The sequence below is a fragment of the Dasypus novemcinctus genome, chromosome 17 (assembly GCF_030445035.2).
Source record: "Dasypus novemcinctus isolate mDasNov1 chromosome 17, mDasNov1.1.hap2, whole genome shotgun sequence".
NCBI classification, from domain to species: domain Eukaryota; kingdom Metazoa; phylum Chordata; class Mammalia; order Cingulata; family Dasypodidae; genus Dasypus; species Dasypus novemcinctus.
In genome coordinates this window covers 49477636-49500971 of record NC_080689.1, presented here as the reverse complement: position 1 = coordinate 49500971, position 23336 = coordinate 49477636, and the positions used below count along the sequence as shown (strand labels likewise).

General features: G+C 44.0%; 1 protein-coding gene across 6 annotated transcripts in view; it reads left to right on the top strand.

Annotated features, from left to right (window-relative positions):
• BCL11A (BCL11 transcription factor A) overlaps nt 1-21547 on the top strand; it is a 100449-nt gene extending 78902 nt beyond the window's left edge. For 4 of the 6 annotated variants that reach the window (XM_004470472.4, XM_058278606.2, XM_058278607.2 and 1 more), the window contains 2 exons: nt 5904-6005; nt 11275-16537. In XM_004470472.4, the coding sequence (XP_004470529.1) occupies nt 5904-6005; nt 11275-13295 (2123 nt within the window). In that variant the 3' untranslated portion in view covers nt 13296-16537. Of the gene's footprint in view, nt 1-5903; nt 6006-11274; nt 16538-21039 lie in introns of those variants that run through there. The other 2 variants (XM_012529804.4, XM_058278608.1) reach the window with 1 other exon arrangement.
• Nucleotides 21548-23336: the final 1789 nt, after the last annotated feature.

Sequence of the window (23336 nt, the reverse complement as noted above, 5' to 3'; positions counted from 1 at the left end):
AACTCAAGACAAACAAATGTTTGCTCTGTAATACTCTGATAAGTTAAACAACCTGAGAAGAGCTCGTGTTTCTTGTAAAGAGCTGGAAGCTGCTGACTAGAAAGGACATTTCAATGGATATGTTTTCCAGTTACAGAAAGGAGCCCAGGCTAGCTATGCTATTGCTTTTTGTGTCGCTTGAGTCCAGTAATGTTAACAGAATTGGAATTGGTTCATTTGGGGAACTTTACAAACTTTCAGGTCATTTTAAGTGTGGTCAATGGGCGATTGTGTGTGTGTAGTGGGGGGAATGACCTGAGAATGTGGAGCTGCTAGGGACCCTAAGAGCCCTTTATTTTGGCCTGTCACCAACACAAGAGATCCCCTCCCCTTTCTGGTAAATTCCCCTCCATTTTCTTCTTGAAGACCCAAGGAAAAAGGGAAGTCACAGCTTCACAAGGTAGCCCATTCCACACAGACTGTTCTACTTCTTATGTGTATCCTCTTAAAGGAAAAACAGGGAAGTGATCTAAAACTATGTTTAAGAAGAAAGTATATATACGCAAATATTTTAGTGACCAGCAAACATCTATATATTCCTTTAGAGCACGGGTTTTTAACCAGGGTTCCACAGACCCTCCAAGGAGTCTGTGAAAAGATTTCAGGGGGTCCATGAGCTTGAATTGGAAAAAACCAACTGTTATCTTTATTTTCTCTGACCTCTAACTGAAACCTAGCATTTCCTTCACTTATGAACGTATGCAATAAATTACAGTAGTATTCATTTCATATCACATTACAATTGTTGCATATCTCGAAAAATCGCTTACGATCATCCATACTACGAAATTATGGTAGTTGTTAGACCCGATGCCAGTTGAGTGCCATAAAACTATCTGCCACTACATTCTGAGAAGGGGTCTGTGGTTTTCACCTGACTGGCAAACAGGTCTGTGGAACAAAAAAGGTTTAGAACTCTTGCTCTAGAGAGCCTTGGGGTTTTAACACATGGTAGGAGTTGGGTTCCAAAAGCAGCCCATATGCATGCTGGAGAAGATGCTGTGTGCTTAGCTGTTTTGACGTTCGTAAACCCAGCAGTATTATATGTTGGATTTGCAGAAAGTAATGTACCTAATTACATGCCCAGTGTTCAGTTTCAGAAACAAGTGGCATGTTAACAGTCAAGGAATCTTTTGACATGTTCTTGAGGAAACCTAAAACTTGATCTAATGACCCTAAATTCCAGGAGCATCCCACTGGGCTTGGGGAGCTCTGCGTCAAATGAAAGTTGGTACCTAATTTATACAGAGATGTGAGGTGACCAGTGTAAAACATTAAATAAACCGCTGGATAAATATGTATGGCATTGGCACAGGCACAGGAAGGCACTACCTCAAGGCCAATCAAAACCATTGCCAATTTGTGGCAGATTTTTAATGAGATCTGAAAAACAAGATTCACGGTTTTTCGTTCAGCCATAAGGAAACTTTGCAGCTCAGTAAAGCATAAGGCACTCTGAGTCCCAAGTGGAAATGCTGGGCCTAGAGAGACCTCCATGCAACAAGCAGGATAAAACTCCTTTCAGTGGAGCGGATGTGGCTCAAGCAGTTGAGCGCCTGTTTCCCACACGAGAGGTCCCGGGCTTGGTTTTGGTTGCCGTGCCTCCTAAAAAACGAAAACGGCAGGCAAAATAAATGAGAAAAACAACTTGGGGAGCCGATGTGGATCGGTGGTTAAGCATACGAGGTCCTGGGTTCAGTCTCCAGCCCCCAGCACCTCAAAAGACAAAACAGCAACCAAAAGAACCACCTTTCACCAGAGGAACGCGTGACATTTCAAGTGAGATTGATTCAGAAGAGGGCAACGTGTCACAGTTGAGGTCCAGAAATGAAACCACACCTCCGGTTCCTGCTGCGTCGCGCAGCACACCTCAGTAGCACTCTCAAAGGTTTCAGCGCCACGGGAGCAGGGAGGACACCGTGTGCTTGACACAAGCTAGTTTGGGTGTTGGCTTCTATTAAGAGGGTCCCCCACCTTGAGGGACAGCAACAGCGGCGGAGGAGCCTGTGCCTGTGCCTTGTCCTGGTCAGCGAGGAGGGTGGAACCTGGATTTCCCAAGCCTGCGCCGCTTTTGACTGCTCCAGGCCTAATAGAGGTGGGGCCGGGACAGAAGGACGACATACCCCTCCAGCTGATGGGTGTCTGCCCAGTGGGTTCTCTGGAACCAGGTCCATCAAAGCTTCTGGCTTTCCCACCGCCTCCCCTAGCCCCGAGACGGCACTTTTAAAACTTGATCGTGCTTCGGGGTCACCTGGAGGGTTGGTTAGACACAGCTCGCTGGGCCCCACCCCCAGACTTTCTGATTTAGTAGGTCTGAGGTGGAACCTGGAAATAGCATTTCTAACAAGCTCCCAAGGGGTACTGATGCTGGTCCTGGGACTACACTTGGAGAACCACTGCCCAAAGAACACCACCAGAGAAACCAAAGAGGAGCGCATAGTTAGACTACCCGCTTCCCGGCCAGCAACCTGAAGCTCAGCTAACCCTGGGAAGAGTTAAAATGAGGGTGGGAAGAAAAGAAACCCTCATCCAGGAGCAGCTTGTGCTCGCTCGCTCTTGATCTCTCTCTTTCCCTCCCAGCCTGGGAAGACAGAAATGCTCGTTGAATTTGATGCTTAGAAGCATTAATTGTGATACTTTACCTCGCGTAAGCTGTGATGAAATAATTGAAGGCATCATAGCAAGAAGTTAAACCCTAGGGAGGCTGTTAACAATTTAGCATTTCCAGTTCATGTGGGAATGTCGATTCTACTTACCAATATTGTGGACGTGTTTAGTGGGAGAAGCAGAAGAATCAGCTGGGGTTCCCAACTGGTTTTGCTTTGGTGCCCTTCCTAGAGAAAGATACATGCAAATTGGACTCTCTCTCACAAAGACAATGTGTTCTTTTCCTAAAGTAAATGACTTGTTAGGTTGAGAGGAGTGGTCTCTTTCTCTTTACCTGGTTCATTGGCAGGGAGACAGAGGTGGAGAGTGAAAACAGCAGAGTGGGCCAGGAGGTGCAGGAGGCAGAGCAGGCGTGGCATGAATTTGAAGCCAAGTCAGTTTGTTGGACCCTTTGAAAGCCCCACTTGACACTGCTGGGGTGGACTTTCCCCCAAGGGCTAATTAAGTGCTGCCTAATGGGTCAGTAGAGAGAGACTCCTCTTTGTGGGCCCTTCTTGGGCAGTGAAGATGAGGGTGGGACCTGCAGGGGGCAAGACATAGATGCTGCAGGAGAGAGTACAGGACGGGGAGTTAGGAGACTAATTCCCATCCTTACTTTGGGATTAACCATCAAGACAGCCATGGGCAAGTTACTTAATTTCTCAAGGCTCAGTTTCCCCATCTGCAAAATGAAGAATTAAACTTGATGATCTCTAATGTTTTTGTTGTTAAAGATTTATTTTATTTGTTTATCTCTCCCCACCCCCTCGTTGTTTTGCACTTGCTGTATCTGTTTGTCTTTTGTTTCTTTAGGAGGCACTGGGAACCGAACCCGGGGCCTCTGACATGGGAAGGAGGTGCCTAATCACTTAAGAAACCTCCGTTCCCTGCTTTGTTGTATCTCTCATTATGTTTTTCCTCTTGTATCTCTTGTTGTGTCGTCCTGTGACATCAGCTTCCTCCCTTTCCCATCATGCAGGCTCGCCATCCTACTCATTCTTTTTAGGAGGCAGTGGGAACCTCTGCTCCCTGCTTTGTTGTGTCACTCATTATGTTTTTCTTCTTGTGTCCCTTGTTGTGTCATCTTGTTGCATCAGTTTGCTGCACCTGCCCATCGCACCAGCTCACTGTCTTCTTTAGGAGGCACCGGGAACCAAGTCATGGACCTCCCTCTTGTGATAGGCGGGAGCTCAATTGCTTGAGCCACATCTACTTCCCTCTAATGTTCTGTACAAATCAAAAAAACAAAAAACTGAGGATGTCAGCTACTCAGTCTCTCTCTGTCTGGTGGCCTGGCACGATGAGAACTCATCCAGGCTGCTCCGTGGCTGCCACCACAGCTCATCTTGCTCAGGGCAAACAGGTTTTTAGATGAGTTTGCCAACCGAGAGACATATGCAATAGTTAGAGCCTGCAATAGTTAACAGGCCTGTTTCTTGCTGGAGGCTTCATTGAAGCATCTCAGGCTTCTTTTCCCAGAATGAGCGGTAGGGAGCTTGGAAGGGCCCGAGTGTCTCGTTGCTTTTATGCTGGGGTCACAGAGACACCTCCAGTGTGTGGGTTTCCAAAGAAAAGAGGCTTTAGTTTTGTCAACAAGCAAACTCAATACAGATCTGAGGCAAGAACAAGTGAAAAAATGGAGTCTCAGATTTCTTGTTGAAATATAATTTTAATAAATCTTTAGCTTATTTTTGCCCCCTCCCCACTCTCAACTCATTTAATGTAAACAGGGAAATGAAGACATGACTTAGTTTTGAAGTCCCGTCTCCCCCTTTTGTTGGGCCAGAGGGAGAGAAGGCTCTGCATGGTCTCGGGCATCCCTTTGCAGCCTTCCCTTGTGGGCCGGTTAACAGCAGCTCTGAGCTGTCTGCGTAAGAGCTTCCACAAGCAACACCCCATTGTTACCCACCAGCTCCTCGTGAAAGGAAACCTTGTCCCAGCTGCCCTGGCTCTACTTGGCAGTGTGGTCCATGTAAGGAGAACAGGATGTATTTTACACTTGAGACCTGCTATCCTTGAATGTAACAACAGCACTTTTAATCGCTGGTAATATTAACCTAATGGAAAACATATTCTGTTTACTCACCATCAAAGTCTGTTTTTCTTCTCTCCCATGACCTCCAGTCATCACACTCCAAACCCCTTCCACACACTGACCGTCTCCTGCTCCATCGCCTCCATTCTGTCTCAAGGTTGACATCTACGTGGTTAGTTACCCAAAGGTAAACTTAGAACCTACTGCACAATCATATAATCCCCAGGTCACACAAACCAAATATTTCCTTTCTCACCAAAGTTACTGTGCTGGAAATGCTTGATTCACTGTTAGGTTTTTATTTATTAGTGTGAGATGTCATTTTCTCCTCACCAGAGCACAACAGAGTGCTGTTGGATAAGGTGAGCCACTTTTTTGGGGTCCTGCAGTTAATTGGTTATTGTGATACATTTAAAAAAATTTTTTTTAACAAACCAATTTTATTGATACATGTTAATAAAGCATATAGGTCATCCAAAGACACAATCAATGGTGTTGGGTATAATGGTTATTGTCATTTAATGATGCAATTCCTCACTGTCAGGATGTGTACTTGGTCAAAGTTATTTTTACCCCAGAAGTCTAATCTTTATTTTCTGCTGCTTTGTTGTGAGAAGCCATGCCTGCATGGGTAGAGCTCGACAGTGTGGCCCACCTAAGACTAAAATGCCTAAAGCTTCTCTACCATTGAGGACCCTAGCAGAAAAAGAGGGGGAGAAGGATGGGGGGGCGAGGTGGGGGTGCAAAGTGGAACTCTGGGCCATAAGAAATTCACTTAGTCCTTATTAGCATATTGCTTTTTGGTTGCCCTTGTCTGTATAGTAAAGTAAATGTATGCATGGAAACCAGCCTTGCAGATAAGCCTCCCACTTTTCCAGCCTACCCATGATTTTACCAATTTCCTCCTAAACAGCAACAAATAAACAAGCAGATGAACCAGATGACCCCCCCGCCCCTCCCCCCCCGTATGTAAAACAAAATCCCTTCTTTTTGTCAAAAAAGACCAAAAAATAAAAACAGAACAAAACACACCTCTCTTCTTTTATTACAGGCCTTGGGCCTGCTGACTATCTGCAAGGCTGTTGTAATGATGTTAATCTATTTCAGTGGGATTGAAATGTGATATCTGTTACAATGTACATTGTTTATAGCTTTGGTGCTTGATTTTGGATTTTTTTCACAGATAAACTTCTGCACTGGAGGGGCCTCTCCTCCCCTCGTTCTGCACACGGAGCTCTAATCCCCACGCCTGGGATGAGTGCAGAATATGCCCCGCAGGGTATTTGTAAGTTGAGCATTATTTCTTCTTCAAATGTCCATGTGTATAGAGATGAGAGTTTCTGGAAATTACTCTTACTTTTTAAGTACTGAAGGGAGTTCAGTCCAAAATAGATTGGCGCCCGCATACATATTATCCCATTACTCATTTGGCACCCACTCCACCACTTTACTCAGCCCCATCTCGGGGACTTCTCCCTCCCCTTTTCCCTTGCCTTCCTCACTGAAGGCCTGGAGCTGATAATAACTTGTCAGCTGCCGTCTCCTTGTCCCTTGTCCCTGCCGTCCCTCCCTGGGGTCTTGTTTGGCTCCATGGCTGGTGACCAGACAGGACACGTCTATATGTTCACGGGGTCCATTTTGTTGCCAAATGACCCATTGGCTCATTTAGCACTTTACATTTATTCCATTGCATACATCTTTGACCAGAAGCCCGAGCCAAAAGGAGGAATACCTCTTAATTAATTAGTCGAGTTAGAGTTACTCCAGAATTATTCTAACGCACGTTATCTATGTGTCTACATGCATATTTACAGGCATGGCATATCTATCTGTGCATACACACACATAATTTCCACTTACTTTCTCAACAATTTTAGAGAAAAATACACAGCATTGTTATCCAAATTCACGGGTTTCTCCCATCATCATCACCACCACCACCATCCGTTTACTTATTCAAAGTCAACTTGTATATTGGGGACCTTTTAATGAAATTTAGATTTGTATGTTAATAAAAATGTTTTTGGAAGATGTTTTAGAAAGCAAGACGGTTTGCTTCCTTAGAAAGGAATGAATAGTGTGAGACGTGTGGCTAAAAAGTTGGGGGTAAAGTGAGGAAGAATGGATTCTTCCCTGTATACACACAAAAAACAGATTCCACAGAAAAAGATGACATCAGGTTTTTATTTAAGGAATGTCTCTTTTATTTTGAAAGTAAAGGATAAGTGACCTGCTGCGGAATGGCAAAAAGAAAGAGCAAGTGTCATGGGAAGAGAATACCAAAGAGCAAGGTGCAAGAGTTGAGGATCTGAAGGGGACTGTTTGTAGATGGGCGGTAAACCAGACCTAAGGCTCTTGTGAAGGGTGTCTGCAGGGCAGGGCCCTTCACCCAGAGACCAAATTCAAAGCCAGTTGTTTATTTTTGTTAACTCCTAGGTAATCCTAGGTAACAAAGAGTTACTGTGTGGATTTCACCAGCCTCCTGTCCTGAGAGCTGGCTGAGGCCCGGGTTAAAAGCACCTCATCTGCACCCTCCCCCCCACCCCAAGCTGGGCCCCCGCCTGGGCTAGGTCACAGATTGCAGAAGGTTTAGGGGGTTGGACTCAGGGTTTCGAGTCCCTGCATGCTGGCTGGGTGGGGAGAGCTCCCCTGGTTTTGCCGGAAGTGCCTCGGGCCCACACTTGACTGTGGGAAGGAGCCACCCTTTGAGCGGAGGGAAAGAAAGGATTGGGGCAGTTGAGAGGAGGGTGAGGTTGAGAGGCCAAGGGTTGCTTATCTGGGAAACAGTTTACCTCGCTCTCCCCTGCTCTGTCTTCCTAAGGGTAGAGTTTGATTTGACGGGTGGGACACTTAAGAGACTGATACAGACCCCCTGACTTCTCCTGGCTCCCCACAGAGGGCCGGTGCATAGTTTGCCGGTGCCCATGCTGGTGGGACCAGTTTAGGAGTGACCAGAACAAGGTATGTGGAAATGGGTTGTGGGGTTCCAGAAAGTTCTCTAGCAAAGCCGATCCCCACCCTCCTCAGCGGCACTAACCGGCTACCTTTGGCTTTCAGAGCACTTGGCATTTGCCTGGGGCAACCCCTGCCTGTGGGCCAGTCACGTGACTCACCCCCCTCCCCCTTCCTCCTACTGTAACCAGAGCCTCCTTTCTGAGCCTGGTAAGGCCTGAATTCGGACCTTCCCGGGGCAGCCGTCTGGGCTTGTAATGTGATTAGTCATTCCTTCCGGTAATTCATCAAGCCTGGTAGTAATGAAGACTCACATTTGCGTTGTATCCCGTAGTTTACAGAGAGCTTTTATATACTCCCACTCGAGCCTCACAGTTCTTTAAAGGGCTGCTTCTGTGCTCATTCTACAGATGGAAGACCTGAGGCTCAGAGAAATTAAATGTCCCAGACTGACACAGCTAGTAAATGGCAGAGCCAGAATTCCCACCCCAGACCTCCTCATTCCAAATCCCGAGACTTAGACCACGTGACTGTTTAGCGTTGATGACGCGCTGGAAATGGGGCCATTCTTTCCCATAACATAAAAGAAAAGCCAGTGGAGGGGGCTAATAGCTGATTTTAACCCCTTCAGAGCCCCAAGTCCCCTATCCTGGCGGCTAGGTCTCAGTGTATTGCTCTAAATCAAAACAATCTCCATGAATGCCCAATGAGGCTCTCAAATTGAGAAGTTGATTTTCATCAGAGTAAATGAAGAATATTATTATATTTTACACGTCAATAAATCAATGTAGCCCTAATTTTGCCACGCAGGAAATCAATTCTGGTCTTTCTAAACCATCAAAGATGTTATGAACAAAGTAATTTCACAAATTATGGCAAGTAACACATTTATTGATGGCTGCAGTTTAGGAATTTAGAATCTGTGAGCACTGTAATATAATATGTTGCACTGGCATGAGCTGAGTGAAATACAGATTATATGGTGAAACTGTAATGCATCATTTGCTATTAGTGGACTGGTAATAATTACCAGTTTCAAAGCAGCGCTTTCCATGTAATCTTTAGTCTCAATCGTAACAGCCCTTCTCATTGACATTATGATTACACTAGCTGCCCTCATGATCTGGAATATCTAGTTGATGGGAATACTAAAACGCGATAGTGAAAACTGTATGTTGTATGCTCATTATAAGATAAAATGCCATTTTCTCTGACCTGCCGTATGAGAGAGAGGGGAGGGCGACATCACAATGTTAATGTCCTATGTAGGATGATCACACAACTGGCTGTGCAAAAAAGAATTTTAGGAAGCTCAGGGAAGCAAAATAAAAGGACTTTTCTTGCTTCAGCCTTTTTGTAAGGATACAAACGAGACACTTGATGGAGTGCTGGATGCCACAGACTGGCCGTTACCAACCACTACCTTCACGGTGCCTGCAAAATCAGCATCACAAATTATGGGCCCAGATCTAGGTCTCCATAGAATATTATAAGACCGAATATGACCGTCAGGACAGTGTTAGAGACTTGCTTCAGCTGATGAATTTCCTTTTTACTTACCCAATTCAGATATTCAGATTGTCAAGCTAAATGGAGAATAATAAGGCAGAATCCTAGAGAGGCAGAGGTGAAAGCCACAGAGGACCTCGGTAGCTGGAACCAGAGAATATTTTTTTTTTCTGCCAATTTGGGACCCAAGTCATTGTTCAACAACACCAAAAACTTATGAAAATGCACTCACTGATGCTTTTTATTTCCCTTTGAAGAGAGGAGGCAAACACAAATCGGCAGATGTGATACTAATGTCTGCATTTTCTTTCAAAATCTTTCTGCCTTTTTTCCCCCCCTCTAAATTAGGCAAATGTTTGAAACCTAATTTTGGTATCTTATCATCTAATCTTGTTAAAGAGATTTACCCAGGAGTGGGCAATATTGAGTGAGATTATAAATGCATTGTAAAGTAAATTACAAGGTCAGGGTGGGAGTCCATTATTCCATACAAGTGCTAGATTGAGGCTGGCTTGTTTTGGAGCTTGTGTTTGGGGCTCCTGGGAAGACCCTGCCAGCTTTTCTTTCTGACTTGCTAAATGGAGGAACCACATAATTGATTAATTCCTCATTCCCTCTACTTAGCTCCATGGAGAATTTTTTCCCTTTTAGAAAGTAACTGACAAACACGAGTTATGGCCTTAAGGAACTCCTCTAACGCCCTTTTATCAGGGGGAGTGAGGGCAGAAAAGTTTATTTCCATTTATGTTTTATATAGTCTCTTTTTTGGGACTCCTGGGGTAGTTACCCATTTTCTTCATCCTTGCCCTTTCACCACCATTTGTGCCCTTCTTAATGCTATAGTTGACTGGTAAACTGTTGGTTAGTTATTCCCTTAATGTGTGTGTATGTGTGTGTGTGTGTATGATGTTTTAATTTAGCTATCTCCAAAAATAAATGATTGTGAAATCAAGCTAGCCCCTCTTTGCCAAAGTGGCATTTACTGCTCTCGGGTTCTTTTCAGCGAAAGAGAAATAATGTGACTTACGCAGGGCCCCTCTCCAGACGGCTTGGCTACTGGCCAGAGAGTTGACTAGCTGAACTGTAGCTTTCTGTTTCTTTCTCAACTGGAGCTGAGTCTCAGCCGAGGGCGCAGGATGTTGTATAATTTGGTTCACGTTGTTAGCCTCTCAAAATAATGAGGAGGAGGATAGTGTAGCATTTCTCAGCCTGCTGCCTGTCATGGTGCTGGCTGATTTAACTGTTCCTTAAACTGGGATACTGTGTCTGCTTAAGTTGGCACCAGCCACTCCTCCCAACTTCTCTAGAGTTGCATTTGTTTGACTGCGGGACAACTCCTAAAGGTTTGATACGGCCTACTGATTAAATCTGAATTAATTTTTTTCTTTTGAGATTTTCACAGCATCCCTTGAGATTAAAAAAAAAAAAAAAAAGAGGGAGTGGGGGAGAAGAATCCCCATAAGGTGCTGTGGAACCAGAATTGGGACTCACTGATCCTTACTTACACAGGCTAAGATTAAAAGCATCTCTAGGGCCATAGCGAATTGTAGTGAGTTGACCTTCTCTTTTCTGAAAGCTCTATGAAATGATGGCCTATTTAGAAGGTTCATCTGCTATCAGGGAGGGGGCATAGGGGGTGGGTGGAGGTTGGAATAGAATGATAGCAGTTAGGAAGCAGAAAAGTTTAAACTTGGACCTTGTCCCTCATTCAACTGACAAGGAAGGAGAGGCACAGAGATAAGTGGCTTGCCCCAAACCCCAGCTCATGAAAGACCTGAAAGTCCAGTGGAATTTTGTGGATATTGCTAGGATGTAGGGAAATTTCTAGAATTTTCTGCCTTGGAGATTTGGAGATAGGATTTAACATTCTTAAGAGTTTAACGGCAGGAAAACTGATTCTACAACTATTTCTTGGTCCCCAACCACCAGATGCATCCGGCACCATCTAGTCATAGGGCGTCTTTCCATGAGGGCGTAGGCCTTTGGGGATGAGGGGTGGGGGCAGGGAAGGCTGGAGGTGGAACCCAAAGAGACAATTGCTGATGCCCGCCGTGGTGATTAAACATTGATGTTGGTGTTATATTATTTTGCAGGTAAAGATGAGCCCAGCAGCTACACATGTACAACTTGCAAACAGCCATTCACCAGTGCATGGTTTCTCTTGCAACACGCACAGAACACTCATGGATTAAGAATCTACTTAGAAAGCGAACACGGAAGTCCCCTGACCCCGCGGGTTGGTATCCCTTCAGGACTAGGTGCAGAATGTCCTTCCCAGCCACCTCTCCATGGGATTCATATTGCAGACAATAACCCCTTTAACCTGCTAAGAATACCAGGATCGGTATCGAGAGAGGCTTCGGGCCTGGCAGAAGGGCGCTTTCCACCCACTCCCCCCCTGTTTAGTCCACCGCCGCGACATCACTTGGACCCCCACCGCATAGAGCGCCTGGGGGCGGAAGAGATGGCCCTGGCCACCCATCACCCGAGTGCCTTTGACAGGGTGCTGCGGTTGAATCCAATGGCTATGGAGCCTCCCGCCATGGATTTCTCTAGGAGACTTAGAGAGCTGGCAGGGAACACGTCTAGCCCACCGCTGTCCCCAGGCCGGCCCAGCCCTATGCAAAGGTTACTGCAACCATTCCAGCCAGGTAGCAAGCCGCCCTTCCTGGCGACGCCCCCCCTCCCTCCTCTGCAGTCCGCCCCTCCTCCCTCCCAGCCCCCGGTCAAGTCCAAGTCATGCGAGTTCTGCGGCAAGACGTTCAAATTTCAGAGCAACCTGGTGGTGCACCGGCGCAGCCACACGGGCGAGAAGCCCTACAAGTGCAACCTGTGCGACCACGCGTGCACGCAGGCCAGCAAGCTGAAGCGCCACATGAAGACGCACATGCACAAGTCGTCCCCCATGACGGTCAAGTCCGACGACGGCCTCTCCACCGCCAGCTCCCCGGAGCCCGGCACCAGCGACCTGGTGGGCAGCGCCAGCAGCGCGCTCAAGTCCGTGGTGGCCAAGTTCAAGAGCGAGAACGACCCCAACCTGATCCCGGAGAACGGGGACGAGGAGGAAGAGGAGGACGACGAGGAAGAGGAAGAAGAGGAGGAAGAGGAGGAGGAGGAGCTGACGGAGAGCGAGAGGGTGGACTACGGCTTCGGGCTGAGCCTGGAGGCGGCGCGCCACCACGAGAACAGCTCGCGGGGCGCGGTCGTGGGCGTGGGCGACGAGGGCCGCGCCCTGCCCGACGTCATGCAGGGCATGGTGCTCAGCTCCATGCAGCACTTCAGCGAGGCCTTCCACCAGGTCCTGGGCGAGAAGCATAAGCGCGGCCACCTGGTCGAGGCCGAGGGCCACAGGGACACTTGCGACGAAGACTCGGTGGCCGGCGAGTCGGACCGCATAGACGATGGCACTGTTAACGGCCGCGGCTGCTCCCCGGGCGAGTCGGCCTCGGGGGGCCTGTCCAAAAAGCTGCTGCTGGGCAGCCCCAGCTCGCTGAGCCCCTTCTCCAAGCGCATCAAGCTCGAGAAGGAGTTCGACCTGCCCCCGGCCGCGATGCCCAACACGGAGAACGTGTACTCGCAGTGGCTCGCCGGCTACGCGGCCTCCAGGCAGCTCAAAGATCCCTTCCTGAGCTTCGGAGACTCCAGACAATCGCCTTTCGCCTCCTCGTCGGAGCATTCGTCGGAGAACGGGAGCTTGCGCTTCTCCACGCCGCCCGGGGAGCTGGACGGAGGGATCTCGGGGCGCAGCGGCACGGGAAGTGGAGGGAGCACGCCCCATATTAGTGGTCCGGGCCCGGGCAGGCCCAGCTCAAAAGAGGGCAGACGCAGCGACACTTGTGAGTACTGTGGGAAAGTCTTCAAGAACTGTAGCAATCTCACTGTCCACAGGAGAAGCCACACGGGCGAAAGGCCTTATAAGTGCGAGCTGTGCAACTATGCCTGTGCCCAGAGTAGCAAGCTCACCAGGCACATGAAAACGCATGGCCAGGTGGGGAAGGACGTTTACAAATGTGAAATTTGTAAGATGCCTTTTAGCGTGTACAGTACCCTGGAGAAACACATGAAAAAATGGCACAGTGATCGAGTGTTGAATAATGATATAAAAACTGAATAGAGGTATATTAATGCCCCTTCCTCACTCCCCACCTGACATCCCCTTTTCTCACACCTCCCCCCACCTTCCCCATCGCCCTCCAGCCCTGCTCCCTCTGGGATTTTTTTCTAGTCCCATGTGGTTTAAACAAACAAAACAAACAAACAGAAATAATGGAAGTTAAGACTATGAGAGTGCTTGTCACCAGCACACCTGTTTTTTTTTTTTCTTTTTTCTTTTTCTTTTTTCTTTTTCTTTTTCTTTCCTTATGTTCTCACCGTTTGAATGCATGATCTGTATGGGGCAATACTATTGCATTTTACGCAAACTTTGAGCCTTTCTCTTGTGCAATAATTTACATGTTGTTTATGTTTTTTTTTTTAAACTTAGACAGCATGTATGGTATGTTATGGCTATTTTAAATTGTCCTTGATTCGTTGCTGAGCAAACATGTTGCTGTTTTCAGTTCCGTTCTGCGAGAGAAAAAGAGAGAGAGAGAGAAAAAGACCATGCTGCATACATTCTGTAATACATATCATGTACAGTTTTATTTTATAACGTGAGGAGGAAAAAACAGTCTTTGGATTAACCCTCTATGGACAGCATAGATAGCACTGAAAAAAAAAAACTGCGCTAAATGTCTGTCTCTAAAGGGTTATTAAATGTATCAATTTGAGAGGAGAAAAGGCCTTGAATTGACAAATTAACAGAAAAACAAAGCAAGTTTATTCTATCATTTGGTTTTAAAATGTGAGTGCCTTGGATCAATTAAAACCACGTTGATGGTTCTTTCTACTTGTTATAAACTTGTAGCTTAATTCAGCATTGGGTGAGGTAATAAACTTTAGGACCTAGCATATAATTCTATATTGTATTTCTCACAACGATGGCTACCTAAAAATATGACCCATTATGTCCTAGTTAATCATCATTTTCCCTTTAATTTAATTTCTTAAACAAAACTGAATATACCAGTATAAAAGCTACTTTGCTCCTGGTGAGAGCTTAAAAGAAATGGGCTGTTTTGCCCAAAGTTTTATTTTTCTGAAGCAATGATTTGATTGAATGTGCAAAGTACGAAATCCTTGAAACACAATTAAATACATTCATAAGGAATTCATTTTACGAATATACTTGTTTTAAATAATGTTTTTAAAAAGGAATTCTGGCACTAAAAGAAATAGATCCAGATCCACTTGGTTGTCAGACGGACAATCAAAGAGTAATCTTTAAGACCTTGTATGCCATATTTAAAAAGAAGAGGCTGACAATAAGGTTTGACCAAGAGTAACAGAGGAAAAAATATGTGATTTCTTAGCACAACATGGTACTATTTGCCATTTTAGACTAGAGCAGGTGTATAAGCTAATATTGATACAATGATGATTAACTATGAATTCTTAAGACTTGCGTTTAAATGTGACATTCTTAAAAAAGAAGAGAAAGAATTTTAAGAGTAGCAGTATATATGTCTGTGCTCCCTAAAAGTTGTACTTCATTTCTTTTCCATACACTGTGTGCTATTTGTGTTTAACATGGAAGAGGATTCATTGTTTTTATTTTTATTTTTTTTTTAATTTTTTCCTTTTTATTAAGCTAGCATCTGCCCCAGTTGGTGTTCAAATAGCACTTGACTCTGCCTGTGATGTCTGTATCTTTTCTCTAATCAGAGATACAGAGGTTGAGTATAAAATAAACTTGTTCAGATAGGACAATTAAGTGCACTGTACAATTTTCCCAGTTTACAGGTCTATACTTAAGGGAAAAGTTGCAAGAATGCTGAAAAAAAAATTTGAACACAATCTCATTGATGAGCATTAAAAAAAAAAAAAACTAAAAAAACTTTGCCAGCCATTTACTTGACTAATGAGCTTACTTACTTGGACGCAACATTGCAAGCGCTGCGAATGGAAACAGAATACATTTAACGTAGAAATGAATGATTGCTTTCGCTTCTACAGTGCAAGGATTTTTTTGTACAAAACTTTTTTAAATATAAATGTTAAGAAAAAAATTTTTTAAAAAAACACTTCATTATGTTTAGGGGGGAACTGCATTTTAGGGTTCCATTGTCTTGGAGGTGTTACAAGACTTGTTATCCATTTAAAAATGGTAGTGGAAATTCTATGCCTTGGATACACACCGCTCTTCAGGTTGTAAAAAAAAACATACATTGGGGAAAGGTTTAAGATTATATAGTACTTAAATATAGGAAAATGCACACTCATGTTGATTCCTATGCTAAAACACATTTATGGTCTTTTTTCTGTATTTCTAGAATGGTATTTGAATTAAATGTTCATCTAGTGTTAGGCACTATAGTATTTATATCGAAGCTTGTATTTTTAACTGTTGCTTGTTCTCTTAAAAGGTATCAATGTACCTTTTTTGGTAGTGGAAAACAAAAGACAGGCTGCCACAGTATATTTTTTTAATTTGGCAGGATAATATAGCGCAAATTATTTGTATGCTTCAAAAAAAAAAAAAAAAAGAGAGAGACAAAAAAGTGTGACATTGTACAGATGAGAAGCCATATAATGGCGGTTTGGGGGAGCCTGTTAGAATGTCACACGGATGGCTGTCATAGGGATTGTACATATCCTTTTTTTGTTCCTTTTTCCTGCTGCCATACTGTATGCAGTACTGCAAGCTAATAACGTTGGTTTGTTATGTAGTGTGTTTTTTGTCCCTTTCCTTCTATCACCCTACATTCCAGCATCTTACCTTCATATACAGTAAAAGAAAGAAAGAAAAAAAAAAAAAGGAAAAAAAAATAACAACAATGTTTTGCAGTTTTTTTCATTGCCAAAAACTAAATGGTGCTTTATATTTAGATTGGAAAGAATTTCATATGCAAAGCATATTAAAGAGAAAGCCCGCTTTAGTCAATACTTTTTTGTAAATGGCAATGCAGAATATTTTGTTATTGGCCTTTTCTATTCCTGTAATGAAAGCTGTTTGTCGTAACTTGAAATTTTATCTTTTACTATGGGAGTCACTATTTATTATTGCTTATGTGCCCTGTTCAAAACAGAGGCACTTAATTTGATCTTTTATTTTTCTTTGTTTTTATTTTTTTTTTTATTTGGATGACCAAAGGTCATTACAACCTGGCTTTTTATTGTATTTGTTTCTGGTCTTTGTTAAGTTCTATTGGAAAAACCACTGTCTGTGTTTTTTTTGGCAGTTGTCTGCATTAACCTGTTCATACACCCATTTTGTCCCTTTATTGAAAAAAAATAAAAAAAAATTAAAGTACACAATGTAAGCTTCTTGTGTCCTCATTTGACACACTCTGTAAATTACTTTCAAGAAAATAACAGGTTTTAAGAGAAGGCCAGTCAGTCTTTTTCAGGATTATATTTCTATGGGCATTTTGATGCGTGTATTATAACCTAAAGGAACATAAAGTACTTACTATATTAAAATAGGCACATCTCAGACCATGGAAATAGTTTTCAGACTTTACAATTCTAGAATAATTTTCAAGAAATGGAAGATGTTTTTCAGTCGGATGTTAAGAACTTTTCCTCCACCGCTTAGCAGTAATCTATTCAGATATAAATGAAAAACTTGCGGTAATAGCATCTTAAACTCTTATTTCCTTTGGATTTTTTGCTGTTCTTGTTGTCTAAAGTTTTTTTCTATTTTCCCATCCCTGCCCTATCTTAGTACATAATGTGAAAAGGTTTTTAAAAAATCAGTCCTTTAGTCTCCACATAAGTCTTTATAACAAAAATAAGCCCATTTCCCAAGTCTAAAAATCCAGAAACAGGCATCAGGTAAAAGAAAAAAAAAGAAGAAAGAAAGAAAAGAAAAGCAACCAGGGGTTTAGACAGATGTGACCTAATCTGTGGAATCAGCCACTGGTTTCCTGAGATGGATGGTGGTGTGCCTTGTGATTCCGAGCTCCCCCAGGAGACCTAGATTCAACAGAAGCTCCTGTAAGTGGCGGCTGGGACTACCCTTCAGTTATCTTTTGACCAACCAGCTGGTTTATGAAATGTTACGCAAGCATCGACTTTGTAAAGCAAGTTAGGTCTTTTTTTAAATCTCCTTAGAGGTCTGTGTTGTCAGTTTTACGAATACTGCATGTTACAGCATCTCTCTGCTTTATTAAAACACATACCTCTGTGATACTGTCTCCCTGTTCTCAGTGCAGGTGAATGATATGACATTGTTCTTATTTTTGTAAAAATCCACACTGAAGCTTTTCCGTTGTCTTCATGTAGCATTTTTGGTTGCTCAGTTTCTATGCCCTAGTGTCTGTTAGGTGGCCTTTTCATGAGATGCCTTTTATCCGAGGCAAAAATAGTTTTGTCTTTCTAAAATACAGAGAAAGTAGGTATAGTTTCCAAAGCCAGCTTGGGCAGGGAGCAGGGTGGAATCTGGTGAGAGATGGGATGTTGGAGAGTAGCGTACAGAGGCTGGGATGGGATAGGCATGGGAGGGGTTGGTGCCTTGGACAACCTGATACTTGTCAGTGAACCGAGAGACGATGTAGCTGTTTTAGATTAGGTTACTTCAAAACTGAATCTAAAATGCTATCCAAAACAGATAAAAATATTTGCTGGTTGGTGCCATGGTTTTAGATGTGGTGACTTCTGCTTCACCACATTAGATGTCCATAAAACCTGTGTGTCCCTATTACTCTTTTATTATGAGCCATGAGTGCAGCTGGGCAGGTTTTATATACAGTATTCATTTTAATTTCTCAGTGTATGATGCTCTTAGTGTAATTGGGTTTGCCTTCCAACAGAATTAAAGGTGGATGCCTGTATCCATGTCTGCTCAGATTTTGTAAATCAAATGGGGGATGGGGAGGGGTACAAACATCCGGTGATAAATCACAGATTATGTTTGATTTACGTGGTCCCAAAGTTAAATAAATTCAGTGGGAGACAGATTCTTCAAGCTACTTAGTCTCCTGACTTATTGAAGCCCTCTTATAAAATATTATTTCTGAAGCTGACTGAACAATAGAAGCATGGACACCTAGCCAACAAGAATATAACTTATAAGTGACATCTTGTATCTGGAACCCTAAAATTTTAAAAAAAATCTTAAAAAAACATTGCCACAGATAGGATGAATTCATAATATATTTTTGAAAATGAGGAAACCTTAACATTTTTCAGAATTCTCAAGTTTTTATGACCCTCCTAATGGGCTGAGGCAGTGTTCTCTACATACCTGAACTCCTGGTGCTTAAAATGTTCCTTTATTTAATGTACATTTTGAAAATATCTTAAAGAACAGAAATATAGTAACTACTGTTTCTCACAGATTTTAACCCAGAAACTCTTCCAGTGCACATACGACCTCCTTCCTGAGACCATTTACTCTCCTCTCTTTGTTTAGGGCCTACAAAAGGACTGAAAACAACACATTTTAAAGGTTGCTAAGAAGTGAGGTGAACACGTGGTTCTTCATTTGTACTAGCGATGTTAGGAAGTGTGAAGTAGTCGAGTTTTTCCCAGGGCATTCTGTGGCTATAAGTGTTTATTTAAATGCCATTCTAATATATGCAATAAGTACATATTGTATATATGCATAATGCTTGAAGAGAGAATTTGACAGGAAGTTGGGGGGTTAGCTATCGTTGCAATTGGAGAAATAAGGAAATGGGTGATTTGTTCACAGACACTGAAAGTTTGCTAAAAGGTACTGGGATTATTTCAAGCCTTCCTGAAAAAGGAATTGGGAAGCCTCAGGCCCCATCCTGTCCTGCTTCAAGTGAGGGTGAGAGAGGAAATCAGTGTTTTCTTTTTTTAAATCCCTTCCCCCCTGCATAAACACACAAACACGATCCTTCTGCCTGTGTCGTCCTGTGTGTTCTCCATTACAGTTCTGTTGCTCCATTGTCCCTGGGCCTGGTGTGTTCGAGAATGTACCCATCCTATGCCTTCTCTTTTTCGGACAACTTCCCATTAAAAAAAAAAAAAAAGGTAGTGGGAATTTTGCCAGTGTAAGGTTGGGAGGGGCAGTGTTCTGTAAACCTGCTTAGAAAAATGTTCTTTAAAAGACTGTTGGATTTTAAAAGGTATGAGCCACTTAGAAAAATGTCCTAAGTTTCTCTAAGACCTGCAGCTTTCCCAATTAAGAATGAATGAACCCATTTTGAAAGAAAAGGGAAGGACGTCAGAGCACATAGGTGGAACTGGGATTATGTGCATTTATTCCAGGGCTGTTGTTGCTACAAATTGTAGACAAGGGTTGTTGGGTATGCACTTTGGCTCGCTGTCATCTTGTTATCCCATTAGCCCGCTGTTTCATTTACTAAAGCACATGGCCAGCGAATCGGCCTTTAGGGGGATGGGCCTGTTTCTCTCTCTCTCTCTCTCTCTCTCTATTTCCCAGTGTCATCTGTGGTCGTGGGATGTGACTAATTTTTCCCTTCGAAACGGGAAAGAAGACCAATTCAGTTCACGTGGGTCACTGTACTTAAGTACCTAAACTCAGCTGAACACAACCCAACGGTTGATCCAAATACTGTTTTTCCTTTCTGTAAAGTGGCAAAGAGTATTTAAAGGGAGCATATGTAGTCGGTCTTTTAGAGAGACAGCAGAAATGGCTGTCTCTCTAAAGAGAGACACTTAAACAGAGAGAAATCAAACCATTTCCCCAAGTCTGCCTGTCCTCTAAAGCGCCTCCCTGCCAAGCCCCATAGGAGGCTGTGCTGTTAAATCACCCTGGACGTGGTACGTGCCCACCCAGATGCCACACTTTGCTAGGGCTTTAAATATTGGTAGCAGGACGGACAAAGGGGTCTGACTGGGGTATCAGCTAAAGGGCCTCGACAACAGTAACTTAGGGCTGCACTGGGAATGGGATTCCCCAGAGCCCACCTGGACACAGCAAGCCCCTCGTCCCAGATCTCCACTGCTCAGGGGGGGATGCGTGAGAGCAGCTGAGCGCCAGACCCCGGGCCTCCCGCGGCGCCAAGTCAGGGGAGAGGAGGCCTCAAGCCCCTGCTTCGGGTCGCCATGGCAACGAGGCCTGGAATGCCACAGTGGTAGCCCTCCTCCTCGGCACATCCGGACTCCCAGTTCTGCTGCTTCAAGTTCAATGTGTACAGCAAGGGAGGAACCCCAGAGGAAAATAACCGCTCCCTTCTTCCCTTCACCATTGCCTTTCCCCCTTACCAAAGAGAAAAAGGAAAAGAAAAAAACCTGCCTGTTTGAAAGAACCGCCAGGCAGTTTTTGGTGCAATGTGGGAGCAACTCTTTTGGGTTCTGGTTTTCACCTCAGAGATTTGTTCGCCTCTCGTAAATCTTTGGCTGCTTTGACGTTGAACTTGATGACATTTCATGTTTTTGTTGTGCTGCTTTTACATCAATTTTGATTTTTTTGTTTCTTTATAATTTTTATTATTTGAAAAAAAAAATGTCCCCATCCCCTTCCCCTTCCCCTGTTCTCCTCAACCAGAGGTCTGTTTCCTACTAAGTTTTCTCAGTAATAAGGGAAAGTGTTTCCCTCCAGGTGTGCCCCGAGTTTATTAGGACTCTCATATGATTGGGTAGGGGGCCTGGGTCCTTTTGGGGGAAGGAAGGGAGGGAGGCGTGGGAAAGTCACTCAGAGGTCAGAGATCCTGGGGGGAGGGAGGGAAATTGAGTTTGAAATCATGCTTAAGATTCCGGTGGCTCAACCTGTGGTTGATTTAAGTTATAATTTTGAAACACTAGTTAGAGAACAGAAAATCACTGGGCCAAGTCACACCTGTACTTTTTTTTTCCCCCCTCCTCTGTTCCCAACCTCTTTCTAGGTTCTTCACACACCCCCATTCGGCGTAGTTCCCAGAGAGCTCAAGATGTGTGGCAGTTTTCGGATGGAAGCTCGAGAGCCCTTAAGTTCTGAGAAAATTTGAAGCCCCCAGGGGTGGGGTGGATGCTTGCCGCCCAGCCGTCGTCAGCGTGGTCTGTCATCTGCTAGTCTGTGCTGTTTTCTGACAGTAGCCTCCAAGAAGCTGTTGTGGGAAGACAGAGTCCTGCAGAGTCCTTCCTGCCTGGGCCTGCAGTGCCATTTTATTTATATTTTTTAATAAAAAGTAAAAACTAAAAAACAGACCCACATTGGAACAGTGAATCAGTCCCATGTAGAGGGCCCATGGGCTGTCGCTGCCCTGGGTGACATCCCGGCCCTTTTGGAACCAGCCAACCCAATGACCCGTATTGTGGAAATGAGCATGAGTCCCCCACCCCTTGTTTCTATACATTCTATGTTGTCTTTTAAAAAGTGTGCTTAACATTGACACAATAAATGTTGGAGCTTTAGGTGGTGTTTGCTTGTTCTTTAATCTTTAATGCTGATACGACAGTGCAGTTGCTGATGACTTTGTTTGTCTGCACCCGTTTCCTATAGCCCACCATCGGGTGTGGGTGGGGAGACCAGATTTGAGGAAGGGGCAGGGCAGGAGGTATAAAAGGGGAAATAGGTTACTGCTTATCGGAGGGCATAAATCTTCAAGGAGAATCAAAATGCAAAACTTGGGAATAAATCACAGCAATATCCTAATTAATGCAGTGATAGTATTGCTGTTTATTAATGCAGAAGTGTGGTTTTTACCGGGGACTTATAATTTGCATACCATTAAATAATGCATACTATGGCACACTGAATTCTGTTTTTCAAATATATGCTTTTGGTGGCTACGATGCAGCATTTGAATTTGTCTTTTTTAATCTAGTTCAAGAAAGACAACGTCACTGGACTAGTGGTAAATCCCAAAGAAAGTGATAAATGTCAGTAGTTGCTTATTAAGCATTCTAATTTTCGGTTCCCAAGCATTCAGCAAATATATCTTTATTGCCAAACAAACAGTGCTTCTTTATCACCTGCACCAGGAAATTTGGGGCAGATTTTTTAAGGTGAAAAATTCTAGGAGGAGGGAGCTCCACATCAGAGTATACTGCTGTGACCACAGTAAGGCCCATACCCTTAAAAAATCAATGACACAAATAAGTTAGGTGATAAAAGTTCCTCTGGCCCAATAAATTTGCAAAGGACTTTGCTCAGTTCGGTGTTTTCTGTTGCCTGGAGATCCATACGAGAATCAGAAACAATATAGCATATTAAAATAGGTTTATAAATAGTAGAACACCTGTGAATTAGAGATTTACATATTGGTCGTGAAAATCAGTAGGGAAAATCTCACTCACCCTCTGGCCAGATTACCTAGGCTAGTGAAAAGATAGCAAAGTAATGGGCATCTGGATTCTTTCCTGCTTTCTCATCATAAATAAGGCCGCCTGACGGTGGTGTCTTAAACCCTGTGTTTTATGAAGTGCTTTCGTGTGCGTGATTCCGCCGGCTTCTCAGCAGGAGAGATCTCACTGCTTCCACTTTAAGGACGAGGAGACTGAGGCTCACCTGGGTTGTAGGCTTGACTGACAGCAGCCAATAAAGGTAAAGCAGAGAAGCCGCGTCTTCTGGTGTGTGGTCCGGACCTAATTCCACTGAACTTTGCTTAATCAAAGGAAATTTCTCTACCTCGGTGCGTCTCCCTGTGTTAGGACAGAACCTGTAAACGTTCATGAACACACACGTCTGGCTTCTACACACAGACCAATGCTAAGGATGTCTGTGGGTAAGGGCATGCAAAGTTGGCTCTTGCTACCAGCGGCTGTGTGCATCGCAGGAGGCAACTGGGGGCAAAAGTCCCTCCTTGCCATCTCCTTTTCCCAGTGGCTTTTCCATGACAAGTCAATATACCTTAGTTGAACAGGTGGCTTTGATGAGCGTTTGGGTCTTCCTCTCACTTGGATCAGGATGGAAATTCCAGACAAGAAGTCGTTTCATGGGGAAACACCCTCTTGCCGCATGTTCTGCTTCCTTGTCGTTGAAACCTAAGACCATGAGAGAGTTTGTGACATCCTCTTCCCTGGATGGGCTGAGCTCATCTGCTGATACCTAGAGAGAGTGGCACCACTTTGAAAGGGAGACCAGAACTAAATGCAACGGTCATGGCCTTTTGGGCAACTTCAGCCTTGGGAAATGCATTTCATGCTCAAAAACATTTTCGGTTCTGATTTGCGTTCCCACCCCACCATTCTTAGCATCAAT